This window comes from Jatropha curcas, chromosome 2, assembly GCF_041381405.1.
Source record: "Jatropha curcas cultivar XTBG-Jc1 chromosome 2, XTBG_Jcur_1.0, whole genome shotgun sequence".
Lineage (NCBI taxonomy): Eukaryota > Viridiplantae > Streptophyta > Magnoliopsida > Malpighiales > Euphorbiaceae > Jatropha > Jatropha curcas.
Window position 1 is genome coordinate 28,402,487 of NC_143152.1, and position 19,869 is coordinate 28,422,355.

At 34.8% G+C, this 19,869-nt stretch overlaps 2 protein-coding genes across 4 annotated transcripts; one reads left to right on the plus strand and one right to left on the minus strand.

Annotated features, from left to right (window-relative positions):
• Positions 1 to 316: 316 nt before the first annotated feature.
• LOC149498550 (protein EXPORTIN 1A-like) lies at positions 317 to 5,202 on the minus strand (the record flags this gene model as incomplete). The annotated part of the gene is given in 11 exon segments (XM_089717402.1): positions 317 to 361; positions 453 to 515; positions 637 to 714; positions 803 to 871; positions 988 to 1,126; positions 1,645 to 1,727; positions 1,802 to 1,909; positions 2,241 to 2,312; positions 2,436 to 2,528; positions 3,814 to 3,930; positions 4,737 to 5,202. Coding segments are annotated over 11 exon segments (981 nt in total), but the record flags the coding sequence as incomplete, so codon positions are not given.
• A 10,657-nt stretch (positions 5,203 to 15,859) lies between these two features.
• On the plus strand, positions 15,860 to 19,798 carry LOC149498551 (ER lumen protein-retaining receptor-like). Of its 3 annotated transcripts, none has more exons than XM_089717807.1 (7): positions 15,860 to 16,108; positions 16,944 to 17,209; positions 17,787 to 17,902; positions 18,912 to 18,985; positions 19,070 to 19,133; positions 19,219 to 19,303; positions 19,404 to 19,798. In XM_089717807.1, the coding sequence occupies exons 1-7, from the start codon at positions 16,018 to 16,020 to the stop codon at positions 19,425 to 19,427; spliced, it is 720 nt and encodes a 239-aa protein (XP_089573933.1). In that variant the 5' UTR covers positions 15,860 to 16,017; the 3' UTR covers positions 19,428 to 19,798. The 3 variants fall into 3 exon arrangements, with proteins under 3 accessions (XP_089573933.1, XP_089573934.1, XP_089573935.1); XM_089717808.1 differs by having other exon boundaries at positions 15,861 to 16,108; positions 19,219 to 19,260; XM_089717809.1 differs by lacking the exon at positions 19,219 to 19,303 and having other exon boundaries at positions 15,862 to 16,108.
• The last annotated feature ends 71 nt before the right edge of the window (positions 19,799 to 19,869 follow it).

Consider the following 19,869-nt stretch of genomic DNA (forward strand, 5'->3'; position numbering starts at 1 on the left):
CACCCAACAGCCTGCCAAACTGTCACAGTTCAAGCTGCAGCACCTTGACACAGCATGTCATGTTGTCTCAAGAGGTGCCTTAAATTACAACCGTATATTAAATCCCATAGTATATTTTAAAAGACTTGTTATGTAATTGGTGAATGCCAGACACTGAGTAACAATTATTATCAAACTGGAAGTTAAAACTAATCAATAATGAAAGATAATAACTGCCAATTTACACAAAATTTCAATATACTACAGTGGCATCCCCCTGCCTGAGCCTTTCAGTATCTAAAAAGGCATCTCAACTCGACTTGGGAAAGTAACTTACCTTGTAAAATGAAGTGAAAAACAACGCCAAGTTCTGAATAAATGCCTGAAGAAGCAAAAGAGGAGAGTTGAAATCAGAATTGTGTTGCCAGTCTTAAAGAGATTGGAACTAAATGGTACAAATTGGAAACACTGACCTGTTCCTCACCAGATCCATGTGCGTATGCCTCAGGAATGTTTGTTGTTGGAGGGAGAATGGCCTGAAAAATTTCACCAGAATTTAATCAGCACAACAATGCCATATATCTCTTGGTACTAGATAATCCATAATCAAATGTAGAAAGGAGGATTCCCGTTTTTGGAATAAAATGCCCAGCACACCTGTAATTGGACCATGAAGAAATTATACATCTTGACATACTGCAGATTATAGAAGTCTCCAAAACTTAGAGCTGCAACCTGCGAATATCAGATATGAGAACAATTAATACCTGACAACTCATCAGAGAAGAAACTATGTTATATCTTCCATAATGGTAAGATGTACCTCTGTCAAACACTGAAGGGTGAGATTTCGATATGATGGCATAGGAAAAAACTTCAGGAGTGTTTCCAGCTATATGAAATGTCAGAGATGATATCAGGACAGTCATCTTCAATGATAAAAGCAAGTATTAAGGACGGCTGAAGTCTTCCTTCTAGCCCAACAATTGATATTAATAGTTGACATACCAGGGGGGATTCAAAAATATAGCCCAATGGAATCCAGGAAAGAAATGCATGCAAGGTGGACAGTGTTGCCCGAATAAGCTCAGTTCTTTGGGATGCTGATAGTACATATAAGCATAACTCATGGATGAGTTGAAATTCACTGTTGACACCCAAACACAATACTTAGTATAATAGAATAAACAAACATAAAATATAAAATTAAAGGAGAAGTTGTTCATAACAGAAAAGGAAGGGCTTGAAATGATTAAAAAAAATAAAGAAACAAAGAACACTGAACAGCTTGTTGGACTCAAAGATGAAACCAAGTTAATTAAAAAAATAATAATAATAAAATATTAAAAAGTCTGTAAATAGCAAAGAAAATTTTGTTTGGTCACAAGAAGAAATCCCAGATTGGTACAAGAGGGATCACCCTCGACATGGAACTTAATATTTCTCAATCAGCACAACCAGTCACAATGGAGCAACTTAAACTAGAAACAGTAGACAACAAATTCCACTTATTTGCATGCAGTACGAAATTTAATGATAGTAATTTAAAGTATCCTATCCACATCTGACTGTCATATAAAGCCAGAAGCCCAGGTCATAATTTACTTTTCAAAAGGAGAACAGACCTATCCAAAAAGCTAAAGAAACAACAGCCCATAAATTTACCTGTTAAGTGATTGTTTAAGCTCTTTGATCTTCAGTTGAGTCATTTCCCCACGCGAAAAATCAAAAACTTCTTCGCTTAGAAGCTGACATATGACAGCTTGTGTTACTCAGGTATGACACAACCAAGCTTGTTCAGAAACATGATAAGCACACTTACTTTCAATATAGCCATGCAATTCTCGCATATAGTTTCACTGGTTTTTGCAGCAGTAACAAGATCAGGAATAAAGCTTCTCCATCTAGCTGGCCACTCATGCTTCAGTATCTGTAAAACTCGAGAACAAATAACTCTCACTATAATATGGTCAACGGTTAACAATGTATTTCAGGTATGAAATATAAAAATAAACTGAAAAACTGAGCCATTGATTTGCACAAAACATACATACTGCAGTTCCATAGAAAAGTACAGATGAAGAACAAATTTATGAAAGAAAAGGAATAATTCACACACATATTGGAAATAGAAAGTTAATCACGTCAGTTGCATCTTCCATTGGCATAAACATATTGCATATACAATGAAGTAGAAATCCCAAAGGCAATAAACATCAGTTTGCCAATAAATTCTATGTTGGCAAGCAGACCAGATGTACCTGAACTAAGATTATGTTGAGCTTGTTGACATACAGCCTTTCCAATCGAAAAGAAGCCTCATTACTGGAAAGCTACACAATCGAGTGTACATGAGAGAAGAAGTGTCAATAACAGCACACAAGATGAATTTAAGAAACAAGGAAAAATGTTCTAACTCCTTTCAAATCAAAATATTTGCTCTTTCAAGTAAATACCTGCACAATGACTTCAGAAATGTAGTTTTTCATTCCATCTCGTTGCTCAACAGGCAATGCATTCCATCTATACTTTATAACACCTTCAAGGACCTGCCACAAAATTAGTACCTCATTCATTAATTGTCCAATGCACTAAGCATTAATCAGCCATATATATGAGCACCAATAGTAAATTTATTATTTTAAAAGAGACTCCAATGAAAAGTGACAACAATTAAATGAAAAGATTATTCTCCAAGATAAGAGTAAAAAATTATAAAAGAATCTAAACCACAATAGCCCATTTTAGATTATACATAATTTACAATGTGCAGTATCCACAAAAAGCTTCTGAGCCAAAAATGTGACCTCATTAAAACCATATATTGACCCTCCCTATTGGCTTGAGCATTAACCAGATATACTGGACAACATCCATGATATGGGCCTCACAGGCCTCAAACTTATCACATGCCTATACACTTGTGTTTCTTCATTTAATACAATCAAGAAAGTTCCTTCTTTAAAAAAGCCTCTAGTTAGAAAACATGTTTGAGTAATAAACATATGTTAGCTTGACATGCATCTATAATGTGGTCCTTGCATGGGCAATACAGGCTCCTATCACAGAATATCAACTCCATCTTGGCTCTGCAAAGTCCATCCAGCATCTGGCAGGGTGATGCAAGGACTTTAAAACCCCTATAACGGCTCTGATACCTTATAAGACTAGTAAGTCCCATCTAGACATACTTCAATGGCCATATGCCAAAGGAAAAGCAAGACCATCCAGGGCCTAGTTGAAGTCATTTCATATCTGAGGGTGCAATGCAATATATATCCATGCTCCAAATCCAGACTTTCAGCTGCATTCAAATGGCTACAAATCCTAAAATAAATTTTTCATACACAACAAACTAATCAAAAAAAAAAAAAAAAATTCAATGCAGTTCAATGCCACTAAAATTACAGATACTCGATTGGGCTTGAAAATTAATTTAAACACCATAGAAGCTATCTACTACATTGTTTGCTTCTGGTGCAAACGTGAATCATATCAAGCACAAAGTTACCAAAAGATAATATTGTCACAGTAATTAGAAGAAATTAATAATTTCGACCTCTTCACTATAGGTTCTTGATTACCTGCGCCATGCATTCTAAGGTTTTAACAGTAGTATAGCTTAGAGCTTTTGTAAGTTAACTAAGCTAAGCTTAACTCAGTAAGTACCCAAGTTGTAATTAATTATCAGCAACAGCAAATCAAGAGTCAGGTTTTTCAATAGAGATCTCACAACCAGCTCCAACATTGTTTATTAGTATTGCGATGTCAATTATGAGAGAAATCTTTTTATTCAAATATCATTTAAGAACGCAACATGACACTGCAACCGACCTGCAAGGCAAAGAATTTGGTGTTTAGGTTCTTTGTATTTTGTAAAATATGCACAACTTGGAGCCACATATCCGGATTGCTTTGCAACTCCTGTAATATCCTGTCTGCAGCAGCCCTCTGTAAACAAATGAAGGTACAAGATAAGAGAACAGGAACAAAATTAGCCGCATACAAATGCCACGAGCTAAACTTGCAATTTAACGAGGTGCCACTTTCAGTAAGTAATAATAATTTGCAGATAGGCATTGAAAAAGAGCAAATGCAAAGCAGAAGTATAACTGGGACTAAAAATTTTAAGAAAGAACTCGGCATTAAGATTTTAGTTTGATAAGCAGAGCCAGAATCTCTGATTCAGCAAGGCACTGCATCACAATAAACAAAAAGGCAAGATACCATGTCAGAAACCAAGATAGTGAAGGTCCGAGATCACAATAACCCAGGGAAGTTTAGATTGACAGGAATTTCAAAAAATGCTCAATAATGTTCTCAATCTATGAGCAAAAGTTTCTTCCGGACAGTATGATTGAGCCCCTTGGGCATTCCTCGCACTTGGGAACCAAACAAATGGAATGGGGAAAAAAATTAAAGCCTTCGTTAAACGTTTCAAGAGCCTTACACACTAAAACAATTCAAGGATTTTCCTTCTCCACGCACTATGACGACGACCAAAAAGTTCCAAGGTGCATAAGTTTCAAAAACCCTAAGACTGAAAAGCCTACCACTACATAATTTTCCATCACTGTATGAAGAACCAAACAGCACGAGGAGACAGAAGACAACGAATTAACAAACAAAACAGAAATGGAGAGAAACAGCTTAAGCAATTGAGAACCTCCTAAATACTGGAAAGTTGAATTTTTACATCATTGTCTCCGTCACTATCTAATGGACCAAACAGGAGAAATAGAGAAAGTAAACGTCACCTCTTCCTTAGATCCAGTGCCATAGAAGGCCGCGACAGTTGCATCGAGTAAAGGGACATCAATCGGCTGGCTTAAATCTCTAAGTTTCTCAGCGGCCATAGCCAGAGACGCCATTAATCACCAAACACAAGCACACTCTCAAGGGCAGCTAATAAACCCTAGCACCTTAACAGGACCCAAACCCTAAGAGAGAGAAAGAAAAAGGAAAAAACCGAAATTTCTAGAGAGAGAGAGAGAGAAAGAGGGGGAGTGAGGGTTTATGTTATTGTTGAATTGCAAACAGTGTAAGGGGTAGAGAGAGACGGGGAGAGAAAGGACACGCATATATATTTTTCACGAGAGAGTTAATCTCTGCTTGAAATATAAGCAATTAAGCAGAGATGGAGAGAAAAAAAAAAAAGACTTTAATAGACTTTATTAAAAAAATAATAATAAATTTCAAATTATAGGGTTTTAAACTTTTAATATACAAAAAAGGGTGTTTTTGATTTTAGGAAGTTAGATTTTGGGGCGCTCTAATATATAGAAAGAAGGGATGACCCGGGCGAGAGCAAGGGGGCGTCGTTTGGGTGTTAAGGCTAACCCGTCGGTGGAAATGAGACCTGGGCCGGACTTGCGCGAATCCGTCTAGCAAGACATGGGCTAGATCAGACATGGCCCACATGTTCGTGTCTAGCCCGTGTCAATAAGCCTTTTTTCATTTTTACAAATAAGTTTTTATTTTTTAAGTGTCGTGTTGGGAGAGATTCCAAGCTGGATTTATTTTATGGTTATATCTTATACTTTATTTGAATTAAAATAAGGTACAGTAAAGTATGGTAAGATAAAGTATACTAAATGTCTTTTTTGTATTTATGAAAAATGTATGTTAAAATGAAGATTTAATAACGTTATTTTGTTTGGTTTGACAGTAGATAAAAATATCGTTAAATATAAAGATTATCAAAATATTATTGTCACAAAAAATCTATAAGTATAGTTATAAATAATTTTTGAAATCAAATTTTTTATAACTCAGTTCAGCAGGTTGAAGATTGAAGTATTTAGATGTGTTTTTAACCCATCAAATAACTTTCAAAAAAAAAAAAAAAACATCATCTCCCTCAAACCATTCTCTCAAATGACTAAATAATCTTCTTTTACCTTACTTTACTCTCAAAATCCACTAAATAACTTTCATCCAAATAATCCATTAGCGTGCTACAAATTATTAGTTATGCACTATTATATTTTCTTGATCTACAAATACTATTTTCTTTTAACCAATAAAATATTATTAGATTGTAATCGACTTCTAGGAGTGAGCACTCGACCACTTTGAGTAATATTTTTAATCAAAGTAAATTACTCGAATTTTTTTTACTGAACTAATTTTTTAATTAAATTTAACCTAATTGACTGAAACAACCCGAATTTTTATTTTCAAAACATTTTCCAATTAAATTTAATGAACCGACAGCCTAGAAATTTATATTAGTATTTTAGTGCGAACATTGTGAGAAACCAAACCGAAAATCGATTGAAAAAGCCGTAAACCAGTTGAAAATCAAAGATTTGGGCCGAACCGAATCAAATCGAACCGGTTTGACCCAGACCATCTAGAATTCTCTTCTTCCTCTATTTCCAGCGTATGCCTCACTTTCCTCACCCATATTTTTCCTACGCCTTCGACCACCGCGTAGCACCACCAGTGCCACCGCCATCCTCTCCTCTCTTCTTCTTCTTCTTCTCCTTTCTTTTTCTTCTTCTTCTTCCATTCTTTCTTTCCTTTTCCCTTCACTGCATCTGCGTCCTTGGCGAGACAGAGCTGTAGCAGCGCCGCGCGACACCTCCAGCTCAATCGGACTCCTCCGCGCGCCACATCCAGCCGCTCCACGTCGCAGCGACTCCACCAGCTCCCTGGATCAGATCGCGCGGCACGAGCAGACCCGGCCTCCCTCTGCCTTCGATCGCGCAAGCATCGCGCCGCATCCAGCTCGTCGCGCCATCGCCACTGCCCAGCCATCGCTCCAACGTGCCTCCGACCACCAGAAATGAGCCTGTCCAGCTCCTTCGCGCTGCCTCTGCCTCCCTCCGCCACTGCCAGTCAACCTCCGGCCACCAGCCTTCATTTCCGGTTAATCAAAATTCCGGTAATAATATATATTGGGTATAATTTAATTTTAGTAATATTAGTTAATTAAATTAATTTTATTATTTGTAGTTAATTAATTTAGTTAATTTAATTTAGTAATTGTGAGTAGTTAATTGAGTTATAATGTAAGTGTTGATTAATTCAAATTACTTGGTTAATTCACGAATTTAATTCTAGTAATAAATAAATTGTTAGGAAATTATGGTTTATGGAATTAAAGAAAAATTTATGAATTAATGTTGATATGGATTATAGGATGTTAAGAATCTAAGTTTTGATGGGAAATGAGTGAAATTTGTGTGTATATATATAAGTCTAAGTTATGGAGAACCTATTGCATTTGGTAGGGAGTAGCTATTGCAGGTAATCGTTACCATTTTTATATGAACTAACGAAGGAATGGATATATTGTTAATATTTTTGTGATGTATACCATTGGTTAATGCTCAATAGCTTCAATCTTGTTAGGTAACGATCGATGGTAAACATAATTTACTATAATCTAGAAATTGTATTTTCGTGGCAAGATGAAGGAAATTTAGGAAGCTTTAGTTATATGTTCAAGTTGTGAGTTGGGTTACCTAGTAGAAGTATTTATGAAATTGTAATTTAATTGAAGCATTGGTTCTTAGTAGCTAGTTTAGAATTTTAGTAAATGTTTAAAGATGTTGTTTATACCTTAAGCAAGGATGATGAAATAAAGGTTTAATAAGGAGTTTTATAATAGTTAGAAGCTAATTAACTTCTGTTTATATGTATATGTATAAACGATTTCATTTATTTGTCAATTAGCTAAAAAAAAAAGCTGATTATATTTACGTAAAGCAATGAATGTTCAATAATATTATTGGAACATGTTTGGAGGTTATTATAAGTTGTGAATTAATAATTGAATGTTGACAATATTATTTAGATGGAGGAAGGGAAATTTAACTGTCTGATCGCCCGACGGATGGGCTGTGTGCATTAGTTGATAAATATATATAATATTGTGATATTTGAGCAGGTAGATAGTCCAATTTTTAGGGGAGGTGCTGCCGAAATTTCTATAGAACTTAGACTTGTTTTAATTAACAATATAATTAATAAGTTTATTTAGATTAATTCTATAACTTGTTATGATTATTTTACTATTATCATGATTGTTCATTTAATTATTCAATTATTTATTTATTTCATCATTGTTGTTTATTGTCAATATTATTTATTTATTTATTTATTTGTTTGTTTGCATTTGAGTATGAATGTCTAATCGTGCATTACATTTCGATATGTAGTTGATCAATATGTCTGCATTTAATTGCAATGTTTGATTAATTGTGTTGTGATATTGTTGTGCTTTGTTTGTGTGGAATTGGGATGAAGTGGGTCACCATGGGTTTGTGAGGACGGTCGATAAAGCATGGATCCTGATTATGATAAATTATGAAACTGGACCGTCGGCCGGGTAAATGGGAGATCGGCGCCCCCGTGTGCACCTACCGTTGTGATCTATATGATATGTAAAACCACAGGTTGGCTTCTTTATTGGGCGCACCTGATAATCTAGATTTGATCGCAGCCCGCAGGGTGGCCTCCTGTTGTGAGCGCCTGATGATCTAGATTTGATGGAGACGACCGGGTAGCCACCTGTTGGTATGGAAAAGAAAAGAGAGAATGAAAAAAACAATGAGAGGGCTGGTCAAGTGAGGATTAGACCGGTCGGCCAGAATGGGGGATCGGCTCCCTTGTGCACACGTGAGAGGATGGGCCATGTGGGAGGACGGCTCATCGGGGGTTTCGGTGACGCCGCAGACCAATTTCCACGTGATGTGATTATATGAAGATGTTTATGATTGTGAGTGCTGGTGATATGCCATTTGAGTGACTGGCTGCGTGAGCATATAACTAGTCGGATGACTAGATTGATATGTTTACACATTTGTGTGACTGCGTGTGTTGTGCAATAATTATTACTCCTTAGAAAACTCACTTGTCTTGTTTGAATTTTTCAGGAAGTAAGTTTCTCTTTAATACGGTTTAAGCTATATTTCTTCGCCACAGGGCTATTAAGAAGTTTTCCTAGTTCCATAATTATTTTACTATGTAATTATATGTATAAAAAGCTATGTATACAAAATAGTTAGTGACTCCGCAGTTGTAGAATTTGTGTACAATTAGTCGTGTATTAACATAGACGATATAATTATGTGAGCCCATATTAAGATGTGATGTATTGTTAATTAGGGCCGAACTGTGGAATTTTGTAGAAGATAAATTTGAGCCGAGATGTAATAAAATCTTGAGATTTATTTATTTAGTAATATGGGCTGAATACTTGAAATTTATATTGGAATAGTAAATTTTAGTGTTTCAGGCTTACTACGGGCCTCGGGGGCCTTAAGCTTACCTGGGCCCTAGTGCCGGTCCGGTCCATGGAAACGGGTCGTGACAAAGTTGGTATCAGAGCTTAGGTTAGGGATTCTAGGACACAACTGCGGAGTATAGGAAATTTCTTTATGTTGGGATCGGCCGTAACCAGCATAAGGAAGGAAACTTGTGATTTTCCCCTCCAGGGATGGTGGACGCACTAGACCCTATGAGGTGGGAAAATCCACACCTATTGTGTAGATCAATAGGCTATAGAAGAAGTAATTCAAGGTTTGAGGTGAAAACACTAGACAATAAGATACATCTATCGCAGTACCTATAGGGGCTAGAATGGTATCAACCCTTAAGCTAGGGAATAGAGTAATACCTGATGGTAGTGGATTGGCCTGATCACCCAGTACACTACTTTTCATGTGAACTCTATTCCTGTCAGTGAGTAGGATAGTGTAGAGAATAAATAGGATTTTCATTGGTATGGTAGATTCATGAACACAAATAATAACTTTGAGGTCATTAGAAATTTGTGTCTAGTTTTCAACACAGCTACTGAATATCTTTAGAGTTTATTTAAAAATATAAACCTTTTATTTTTGTTTTCATTTTATTTACCTGACATTTTAAATTTAAAACCCCATTTTTATTTTGAATTCAAATTGTGTTATGATAAATAATTTGAAATTGATTATTTATATAGAAAATTATTTTTTTGAAAGCCGTCTATTTATATCACGGGGCGAATTGGATTAGAGCATGAAATGAAATGATTACAAGGATAGTAAAATTTTGAAAGAAGATTGGGAAAAGAAGAATGAGACTGGTGGTGATAATAATAAGTAAGTAGACAGTTAGCAGTCAAGTTTAGAACATGAACGCTGGAAATGTCGGGTAGCCGATTTTGGTATAGAAGGTAAGTGGTGATTAGATGTGGAGTATAGGATTGTTTAATGTAATACATGGAAGACATAACATTAGGAATGGACTTGAATGATTTAAGGGTATAGAAATGATATATATAACGAGTTGTAATATATATATGAGGAGTAAGTGGTAGATAAAAGTTTGAGAATTTATAAACACCTTACTAGACTTGAATAAGGGGAAGATTGATTGACTAAAGATAGATAAAATAAGTAAGTTGATATATGGAGTGGATTCTTATCGTAAATACAATTGATAAAGGTGTAGAAATAGGAAATTATTACGTCTATTGAAATTTAGTATGGTAACAATTGTCTAGTCATTAGCTTGAGTTTTGATATAAGGTGAATGGATGGATAGTATATTTTTAAACTTGAAGATATATAGGTTATAGGATGGAAAATAAAACAATTAACTTATGTATTATAGGTACTAATTAGGGACTTGTTATTGTTACATGATTGAAGTATAAATTGAAAATTTCATGTAGAAACGAATAAATTATTTAGCTAAAGAATTTGGTAAAGGAAGTTGAGTTATTATGGTCTATTTGTTTGATTATATATTTTGATGTTAAGGCACCATTAGGTCAAGAATTAAGAAATTTTATTAAAAACCTCAGTATTGATATATTTAGGGCATGTAATAAATGGTAGGTTAAAATGTTAGCGAGTAGGTAAGTCATGAGTGATGATGATTAGTAGTATGGAAGAAACCAAGTGGATAAAATAATTAATAAGAGTATTTAATATCCTTAGGATGAACTAATAGCAACATTGGTGGAATGAAAAGTTATTAAAAATAAGAGCTAAGAGGGATGAAAGGTATTATTATGAAAGTCCATTAGGTGATAAGTTTTAGAGTAATTAGAGAGATTAAGTTAAAGAGAAGTTGATGGTTGAGTCAAAAGCATGAGAATCTTTGTAAAGGTAAGATATTTATGTAGTGCAGTGAGATCCTTTAGTCCAGGAGTCATCGAATAGTGGAACTGGTATAGGATAAGAATATCATAGGAAGAATAGGACTTGCATAGGTAAGAACCAAGAGAATGAGCTTGAGTCGCCCTGTGATACTAATAGACAACGAAAGTTACAAGACGACTTTTTCTTAAAGTTTTGGATTAAAGTAGTGGTTTCTAAACTTTTGATTAAGAAAAGTTTTAGTACTAATATATGTAATTAGACAAGTTCTTAGTATATAAATGAATTAAATTTCAATTGTTTTGTGTTTGAAAGCTATGTGTTAAGTTTTCCTGAAGAAATGCCTAGTGAAAGTTTAAATTTTCATATGAAATTATATAATATAGAAAAAAAAAAAAAAAAACTATATATTTTCTTGTTAAACCCAGTTTTATCGTAAGATTTTATTCAAGAGAGATTTTCTAAAGAGATTTCAGTAGCTGTCTTAAGATAGTAATTAGAGAATTAGACAATAAGCTTAAGTTTCTCGTAAACTTCAGCCAAGTGGCACTAAATATGATTGTTAGCAATAGAAATACAATTAGAGTACTTGACTCTTTTCTTTCCTAGGTTCATATTATCTACTCTCGAGCTGTGCCCATGGTGTTGGGAGTAATTTCTTATAGCTTTGAAATTCTCTGTGTGTTCATTCTTACTCTCTCCTACTAGACTTCAATTCGAGGACGAATTGTCTTAAGGGGGGAAGACTGAAACAACCCGAATTTTTATTTTCAAAACATTTTCCAATTAAATTTAATGAACCGACAGCCTAGAAATTTATATTAGTATTTTAGTGCGAACACTGTGAGAAACCAAACCGAAAATCGATTGAAAAAGCCGTAAACCAGTTGAAAATCAAAGATTTGGGCCGAACCGAATCAAATCGAACCGGTTTGACCCAGACCATCTAGAATTCTCTTCTTCCTCTATTTCCAGCGTATGCCTCACTTTCCTCACCCATATTTTTCCTACGCCTTCGACCACCGCGTAGCACCACCAGTGCCACCGCCATCCTCTCCTCTCTTCTTCTTCTTCTTCTCCTTTCTTTTTCTTCTTCTTCTTCCATTCTTTCTTTCCTTTTCCCTTCACTGCATCTGCGTCCTTGGCGAGACAGAGCTGTAGCAGCGCCGCGCGACACCTCCAGCTCAATCGGACTCCTCCGCGCGCCACATCCAGCCGCTCCACGTCGCAGCGACTCCACCAGCTCCCTGGATCAGATCGCGCGGCACGAGCAGACCCGGCCTCCCTCTGCCTTCGATCGCGCAAGCATCGCGCCGCATCCAGCTCGTCGCGCCATCGCCACTGCCCAGCCATCGCTCCAACGTGCCTCCGACCACCAGAAATGAGCCTGTCCAGCTCCTTCGCGCTGCCTCTGCCTCCCTCCGCCACTGCCAGTCAACCTCCGGCCACCAGCCTTCATTTCCGGTTAATCAAAATTCCGGTAATAATATATATTGGGTATAATTTAATTTTAGTAATATTAGTTAATTAAATTAATTTTATTATTTGTAGTTAATTAATTTAGTTAATTTAATTTAGTAATTGTGAGTAGTTAATTGAGTTATAATGTAAGTGTTGATTAATTCAAATTACTTGGTTAATTCACGAATTTAATTCTAGTAATAAATAAATTGTTAGGAAATTATGGTTTATGGAATTAAAGAAAAATTTATGAATTAATGTTGATATGGATTATAGGATGTTAAGAATCTAAGTTTTGATGGGAAATGAGTGAAATTTGTGTGTATATATATAAGTCTAAGTTATGGAGAACCTATTGCATTTGGTAGGGAGTAGCTATTGCAGGTAATCGTTACCATTTTTATATGAACTAACGAAGGAATGGATATATTGTTAATATTTTTGTGATGTATACCATTGGTTAATGCTCAATAGCTTCAATCTTGTTAGGTAACGATCGATGGTAAACATAATTTACTATAATCTAGAAATTGTATTTTCGTGGCAAGATGAAGGAAATTTAGGAAGCTTTAGTTATATGTTCAAGTTGTGAGTTGGGTTACCTAGTAGAAGTATTTATGAAATTGTAATTTAATTGAAGCATTGGTTCTTAGTAGCTAGTTTAGAATTTTAGTAAATGTTTAAAGATGTTGTTTATACCTTAAGCAAGGATGATGAAATAAAGGTTTAATAAGGAGTTTTATAATAGTTAGAAGCTAATTAACTTCTGTTTATATGTATATGTATAAACGATTTCATTTATTTGTCAATTAGCTAAAAAAAAAAGCTGATTATATTTACGTAAAGCAATGAATGTTCAATAATATTATTGGAACATGTTTGGAGGTTATTATAAGTTGTGAATTAATAATTGAATGTTGACAATATTATTTAGATGGAGGAAGGGAAATTTAACTGTCTGATCGCCCGACGGATGGGCTGTGTGCATTAGTTGATAAATATATATAATATTGTGATATTTGAGCAGGTAGATAGTCCAATTTTTAGGGGAGGTGCTGCCGAAATTTCTATAGAACTTAGACTTGTTTTAATTAACAATATAATTAATAAGTTTATTTAGATTAATTCTATAACTTGTTATGATTATTTTACTATTATCATGATTGTTCATTTAATTATTCAATTATTTATTTATTTCATCATTGTTGTTTATTGTCAATATTATTTATTTATTTATTTATTTGTTTGTTTGCATTTGAGTATGAATGTCTAATCGTGCATTACATTTCGATATGTAGTTGATCAATATGTCTGCATTTAATTGCAATGTTTGATTAATTGTGTTGTGATATTGTTGTGCTTTGTTTGTGTGGAATTGGGATGAAGTGGGTCACCATGGGTTTGTGAGGACGGTCGATAAAGCATGGATCCTGATTATGATAAATTATGAAACTGGACCGTCGGCCGGGTAAATGGGAGATCGGCGCCCCCGTGTGCACCTACCGTTGTGATCTATATGATATGTAAAACCACAGGTTGGCTTCTTTATTGGGCGCACCTGATAATCTAGATTTGATCGCAGCCCGCAGGGTGGCCTCCTGTTGTGAGCGCCTGATGATCTAGATTTGATGGAGACGACCGGGTAGCCACCTGTTGGTATGGAAAAGAAAAGAGAGAATGAAAAAAACAATGAGAGGGCTGGTCAAGTGAGGATTAGACCGGTCGGCCAGAATGGGGGATCGGCTCCCTTGTGCACACGTGAGAGGATGGGCCATGTGGGAGGACGGCTCATCGGGGGTTTCGGTGACGCCGCAGACCAATTTCCACGTGATGTGATTATATGAAGATGTTTATGATTGTGAGTGCTGGTGATATGCCATTTGAGTGACTGGCTGCGTGAGCATATAACTAGTCGGATGACTAGATTGATATGTTTACACATTTGTGTGACTGCGTGTGTTGTGCAATAATTATTACTCCTTAGAAAACTCACTTGTCTTGTTTGAATTTTTCAGGAAGTAAGTTTCTCTTTAATACGGTTTAAGCTATATTTCTTCGCCACAGGGCTATTAAGAAGTTTTCCTAGTTCCATAATTATTTTACTATGTAATTATATGTATAAAAAGCTATGTATACAAAATAGTTAGTGACTCCGCAGTTATAGAATTTGTGTACAATTAGTCGTGTATTAACATAGACGATATAATTATGTGAGCCCATATTAAGATGTGATGTATTGTTAATTAGGGCCGAACTGTGGAATTTTGTAGAAGATAAATTTGAGCCGAGATGTAATAAAATCTTGAGATTTATTTATTTAGTAATATGGGCTGAATACTTGAAATTTATATTGGAATAGTAAATTTTAGTGTTTCAGGCTTACTACGGGCCTCGGGGGCCTTAAGCTTACCTGGGCCCTAGTGCCGGTCCGGTCCATGGAAACGGGTCGTGACAGATTTAGTCGAATTGAATCACGTCAAAGTTAAAGAAAATGAAAACTCATCAATCGATCGAATTTAACTGAAATTTATAATTAATCTACTTTAACTGAAATAAAAATTAAATGGAATTACTATAACTACTTAATCAAATAAAAACTGAAATATTTTATTTTTTAATTTAATTATCTATTTAATGAAAATGATTTAATTTTGAGAGTCGATCAATTTGATTAACCTTTAATCAATCACTAAAAATGCAATATTTAAAAACGAATTAATCATAAAAAATTTAATTTTCTTTAACCGAACATTTATTCAACAAAACGAATTGGCTGAATTGGTGGAATTAAATGCTCAACCTAGCTAGCTCAATGTCGGTGAATACAAATTTGATCACTGATAGCATACTTTAGTGGGAGAGCCAAGGATTAAAAAAAATACTTATTTAATGTGCATTGCACATTCATTTGATTATAATTTTATAATTCAAGTACAATTTGATATAAATCATTTAATTTTAATAGATATTAAAAAAATTAAATAAAAATTACAATTTGATTATACAATTAATTAAATTTTTTCAATTTATATATATTCAAATTAAAATAAAATTATGGGAGGGAGGGATTAATTTAGTTAATTATTATTATTTTTTATAAGAATGAGGTGGTTAAATTACTTGCTTAATACTTGTAACAAAGTTGTGAAAATTAACCGTAACCAAACAGTATTAATTAATTAATTAATTAATTAACACCTCCAGTACTGGAACAGCAGTGTGTGTCGAAAGCGACTACGGGTAGACTGTAGTACCGGATGACGTCAATGATCACGCGCCATAAAGGAGCTTGCACTACGGTTATAGACAACCTTAACTTAAACCCCAAAATAACGGCAAAGCCATCGATACAGACAGCGCGTTTTCCAAACGAGAGGAAAATGAAATAAAGAATTAACTGAAGAAGAGAAGAGAAAAGAAGAAGACCCAAAACACACAGCCCAAAACAGAACAAGAAGAGAAATAGGAAATCAACGCCATGAACTTGTTTCGGCTAGCTGGGGACATGACCCACCTTCTCAGTATAGTGGTCCTGCTCCTCAAGATCCGTAAAACGAAATCTTGTGCTGGTATGCCAATTTATGCATGTCTCTGCTTTTTTCACTTTTGCTTTTCCCATTTCAGGTAGCTATGGCTCTCTTCTTTTGTTTTCTCTTTTTCTTCTTTTTTCTTGAAGATTGCACGATTTACCAATTTCTGTTTATCCCCATTGAAGATTCTTAATTATTATACTTCTTTTCGTATGAGAATTTGTAGTTGTGGCATATAACTCCAATTTTCCTTTTTTTTGCCTATGACTGTTCGAACTTTTATTTTGTCAAAAGAACTCCAAGGACCCATAACCTCATGTATTATTAACTTTGATTTTATTTTATTTTTTAGTCCCTTCTTTTTATTCCATTTGCTTTTGATGGGTGCTTGTGTGGTTAAGCTACCTTTGTTACTATTTACAAAAATCTTTTTTTTGAAACCTTATTGGCTTTTTAGTGATTTGATGGAAGACTCACAAGGCTACTAGACATGCTCTATGTATTTCCTTTCATTCCCTTTCATGGTACTTAATAAAATTTTTTAATTGACACTAGTGCACAAGTGCAATGCATTTCATTTGAATTAGAATTTTACTCGTCTCATTAGTAAAATCACAGAATTGTAGTTACCTCAACATGTTGGGACATTGATATTGAACTTCAAAGTTCTAGTGCTTTTAGATTTTCTTTGGGAGAGCAATCTGAAATTTGTTTAGAACCTGCAATAATTCTTGCACAGTCATTTCAATTCAACAGAAATCTGATAAGGAGATATCAAAAACTCATGTTTTTTATTTCTTATTTTTCCAGAACATTGTGTCATATATTTCTGAATATTTATCAATTCTACCATTGTTTGTACTTTTCCCCTCAGGAATTTCACTGAAGACTCAAGAACTGTATGCTATAGTTTTCCTCACTCGGTACCTTGATTTGTTTGTAAAGGACTACTCTTTCTACAATACTGTAATGAAGGTAGTATTCATCGGGACTTCAATTGGAATTGTCTGGTACATGCGATACCATAAAGTTGTCAAGCAAACATACAGCAAAGATGAAGATTCTTTTAGACATTATCTTTTAGCTGTCCCTTCCCTTGTCCTTGCGCTTCTAATCCACCGTTCCTTTAATGTTATTGAGGTTTGTGTTTATAAGCCTTATGTTTTATAGCTATACAAATAACATATCTTGTTTGCTTAATGTTAAATGGAGCTTTTGGAGATATAATTGACACAAACTTATGAACTATTTAGTTATATAAGTATGACAATAATGAGAGATGTCAGATAACAAACATTTAGGTTCTAGTGCTATTATGAACTTAGGCAGAGAACTATTTATACATGAAGTGTTTTGACATTTGTGCTAGTAGAGGCAAAAATCTCTTGATTCCAGCTTATTAAAGGAGAGAAGGTAACTCTCAGGATCTGTTTAAATTTAATATCCTACCAAGTTTTTTGAAGCTAGCTGTTTATAGAATTGTGCTCATCACTCTAATTGGCAGCAACTAAAAATGATTTCTTCGTAATCCACTAGCATCTTTGCCCTTCAGTTTTCCATTTTTGTTGAAATTCTCATTTATAAGCAATAACACCCTTCCTGAAATTCTAATGATCTAATGGTGTTTCTTTCTTGACACTGACAGTGGGATACCTGAAGAACTGTCGCTTTTCACTTTTTATTTAATCTCTGACACAAAGCTGATATTTTGTAATAGGTTTTGTGGGCATTTTCAATTTATCTTGAAGCAGTGGCTATCTTACCCCAATTGGTATTACTACAAAGGTCAAGGCACATTGACAACTTGACTGTAAACTATGTTTTCCTTCTCGGGTATGTGCCAGTACTCCTGCAGCTTCGTAGTTCCTTGTTTTCTCCATTGACCATATAATTCTCTCTCAATTATTGTGCTTTTATGACTTTTACTTTTCCTTGAAATTTCCCCCTTGTTTGAATGTATGTGACTTGGTGTGAATGTACACATGCGGAGGATCTTATTCGTATTGTACCCCAAGTCACACCCAGAATGTATAGCTTGATTTAGGCATGCGTAAAAGAAACTTAAATGGGTGTAGCACTAATTGAAATTTGGAACTGTAAGTATAGGTCATAATATAATTCTACAGAATGTTGGATAAAGATTTGGAAAGTGATGAAGTTAGATTGATACAGGCTTTTCAAAAATATGGTGTCTTTTGGTACCAACACTTCATAATCTGTACGAGATTTAAATGGCATTGCAAACATGCCAAGGAGTTTTACTTTGTAATTTCTTTGCATTGGTGTGTTAATATTCTATGTTTGGATCAATAGTCCTGGTAAAATGAAGTGATGTTTGGTAAAGAATTGTGATATAAAATTTGAATCTGTAATGTATATGAGGTGATGTTTGGTATTGGGTAGTCTGAAGTGGATGCATGGAGTTACCACTTACCAATCCATAATTTGGTAATGAAATATGACAAATGGAGGTTAATTGTAGCTGAGATGACTGATGTATACATATATTGCTAAGAATCCTCTGTAAGCCTTTTGGTCTTAGCAGACTCACCTCTACATTCTCTACAATGTCTTGACCTTGGAAGACATTGTGCAATTTCTGATATACCGAAAGTGTCTTTACTTTGAAAAGGAATTGTTGGTAAACAGAATGATAGAAGTATGACTGCATAATGATGAGATACTTTTTTAACCTATACAGCTGTTTACCTTAATCTATTATTTTGATAACTCTTTTGAGTCACATAGATGAAATGAAAGCTGGAGGAGAACTTATATTTACTCAACTTTTGTTCATTTGATTCTTTTGACATTTATACTTTTCTTTTTATTTTATCTTTAGAGCTTACCGAGCTTTGTATATCCTCAATTGGGTTTACCGCTTCTTCATAGGGGGAGTTAAAGTACGCTGGATACGTAAGTTGCTTTCCCTATTGGTTGCATCGTCTCATTTAGGTAATGTTATTAACGGTAGCTTTTTGTCCAACTTTGCCAAAACAGCTTGGATTTCAGGCCTTGTTCAGACTGCTCTTTATGCTGACTTTTTCTACTACTATATTAAAAGGTAGGTTTCCTATTTTCCTTTTCTTTTACTCTGTAACTTCTCCATGTTCTGCTTGTTTCTATCACATCCTTTCATTCATTCCTAGGTTGGTAAAGATGTTGGATTGGATGGCAGCAATTCTGATACAGTACTTCCCTTTCACACATGTTGAATGGCAGTTTCTCTTAAGGGTTACCCCTAGGAGCATGAACATTCAGTTATTTTTCTTTTCACCTGCACCAACCGGTAGCCACCAAGTCTAAACTTTGCCTTTTTCTTTTTTGCCTGCAGTTGGAAGAATGTCAAGCAGCTTAAGCTCCCTGGGTGAATTGAAGCTTAACAACCAACTTAAGTTTAACTGATAGAAGCGGAGTACTGGGCATAGGTGGGCAATGGTTAAATATTGACACCTTTTTCACTTAAGAAGGTTTCTGGCGTACCAAAAGAAAAAGAAAAGGAATAAAAGCTCCAGTAATGGTAGGGGGTTAAAGATACAGAGTTTCTAGTTTGAATAGAGGGTTTATCTATTTCAAAAGAGTATATTATAAACCCTTTTGTTAGATACATATACCCAGTCGATCCAAGTGAACTATTAGCATGATCAAATTCTAACAATGGTGAAGTTCTACTCGTTTGTAATTGATGTGAAAATCCATGCGGGTATCGATTGAGACTATTGAGGCAAATGGAGTCCAGGTTCAGGTATCTAAAATATATCAGAAATGTTTCAATCTGAGCTCAGATTATGAGACTGCCT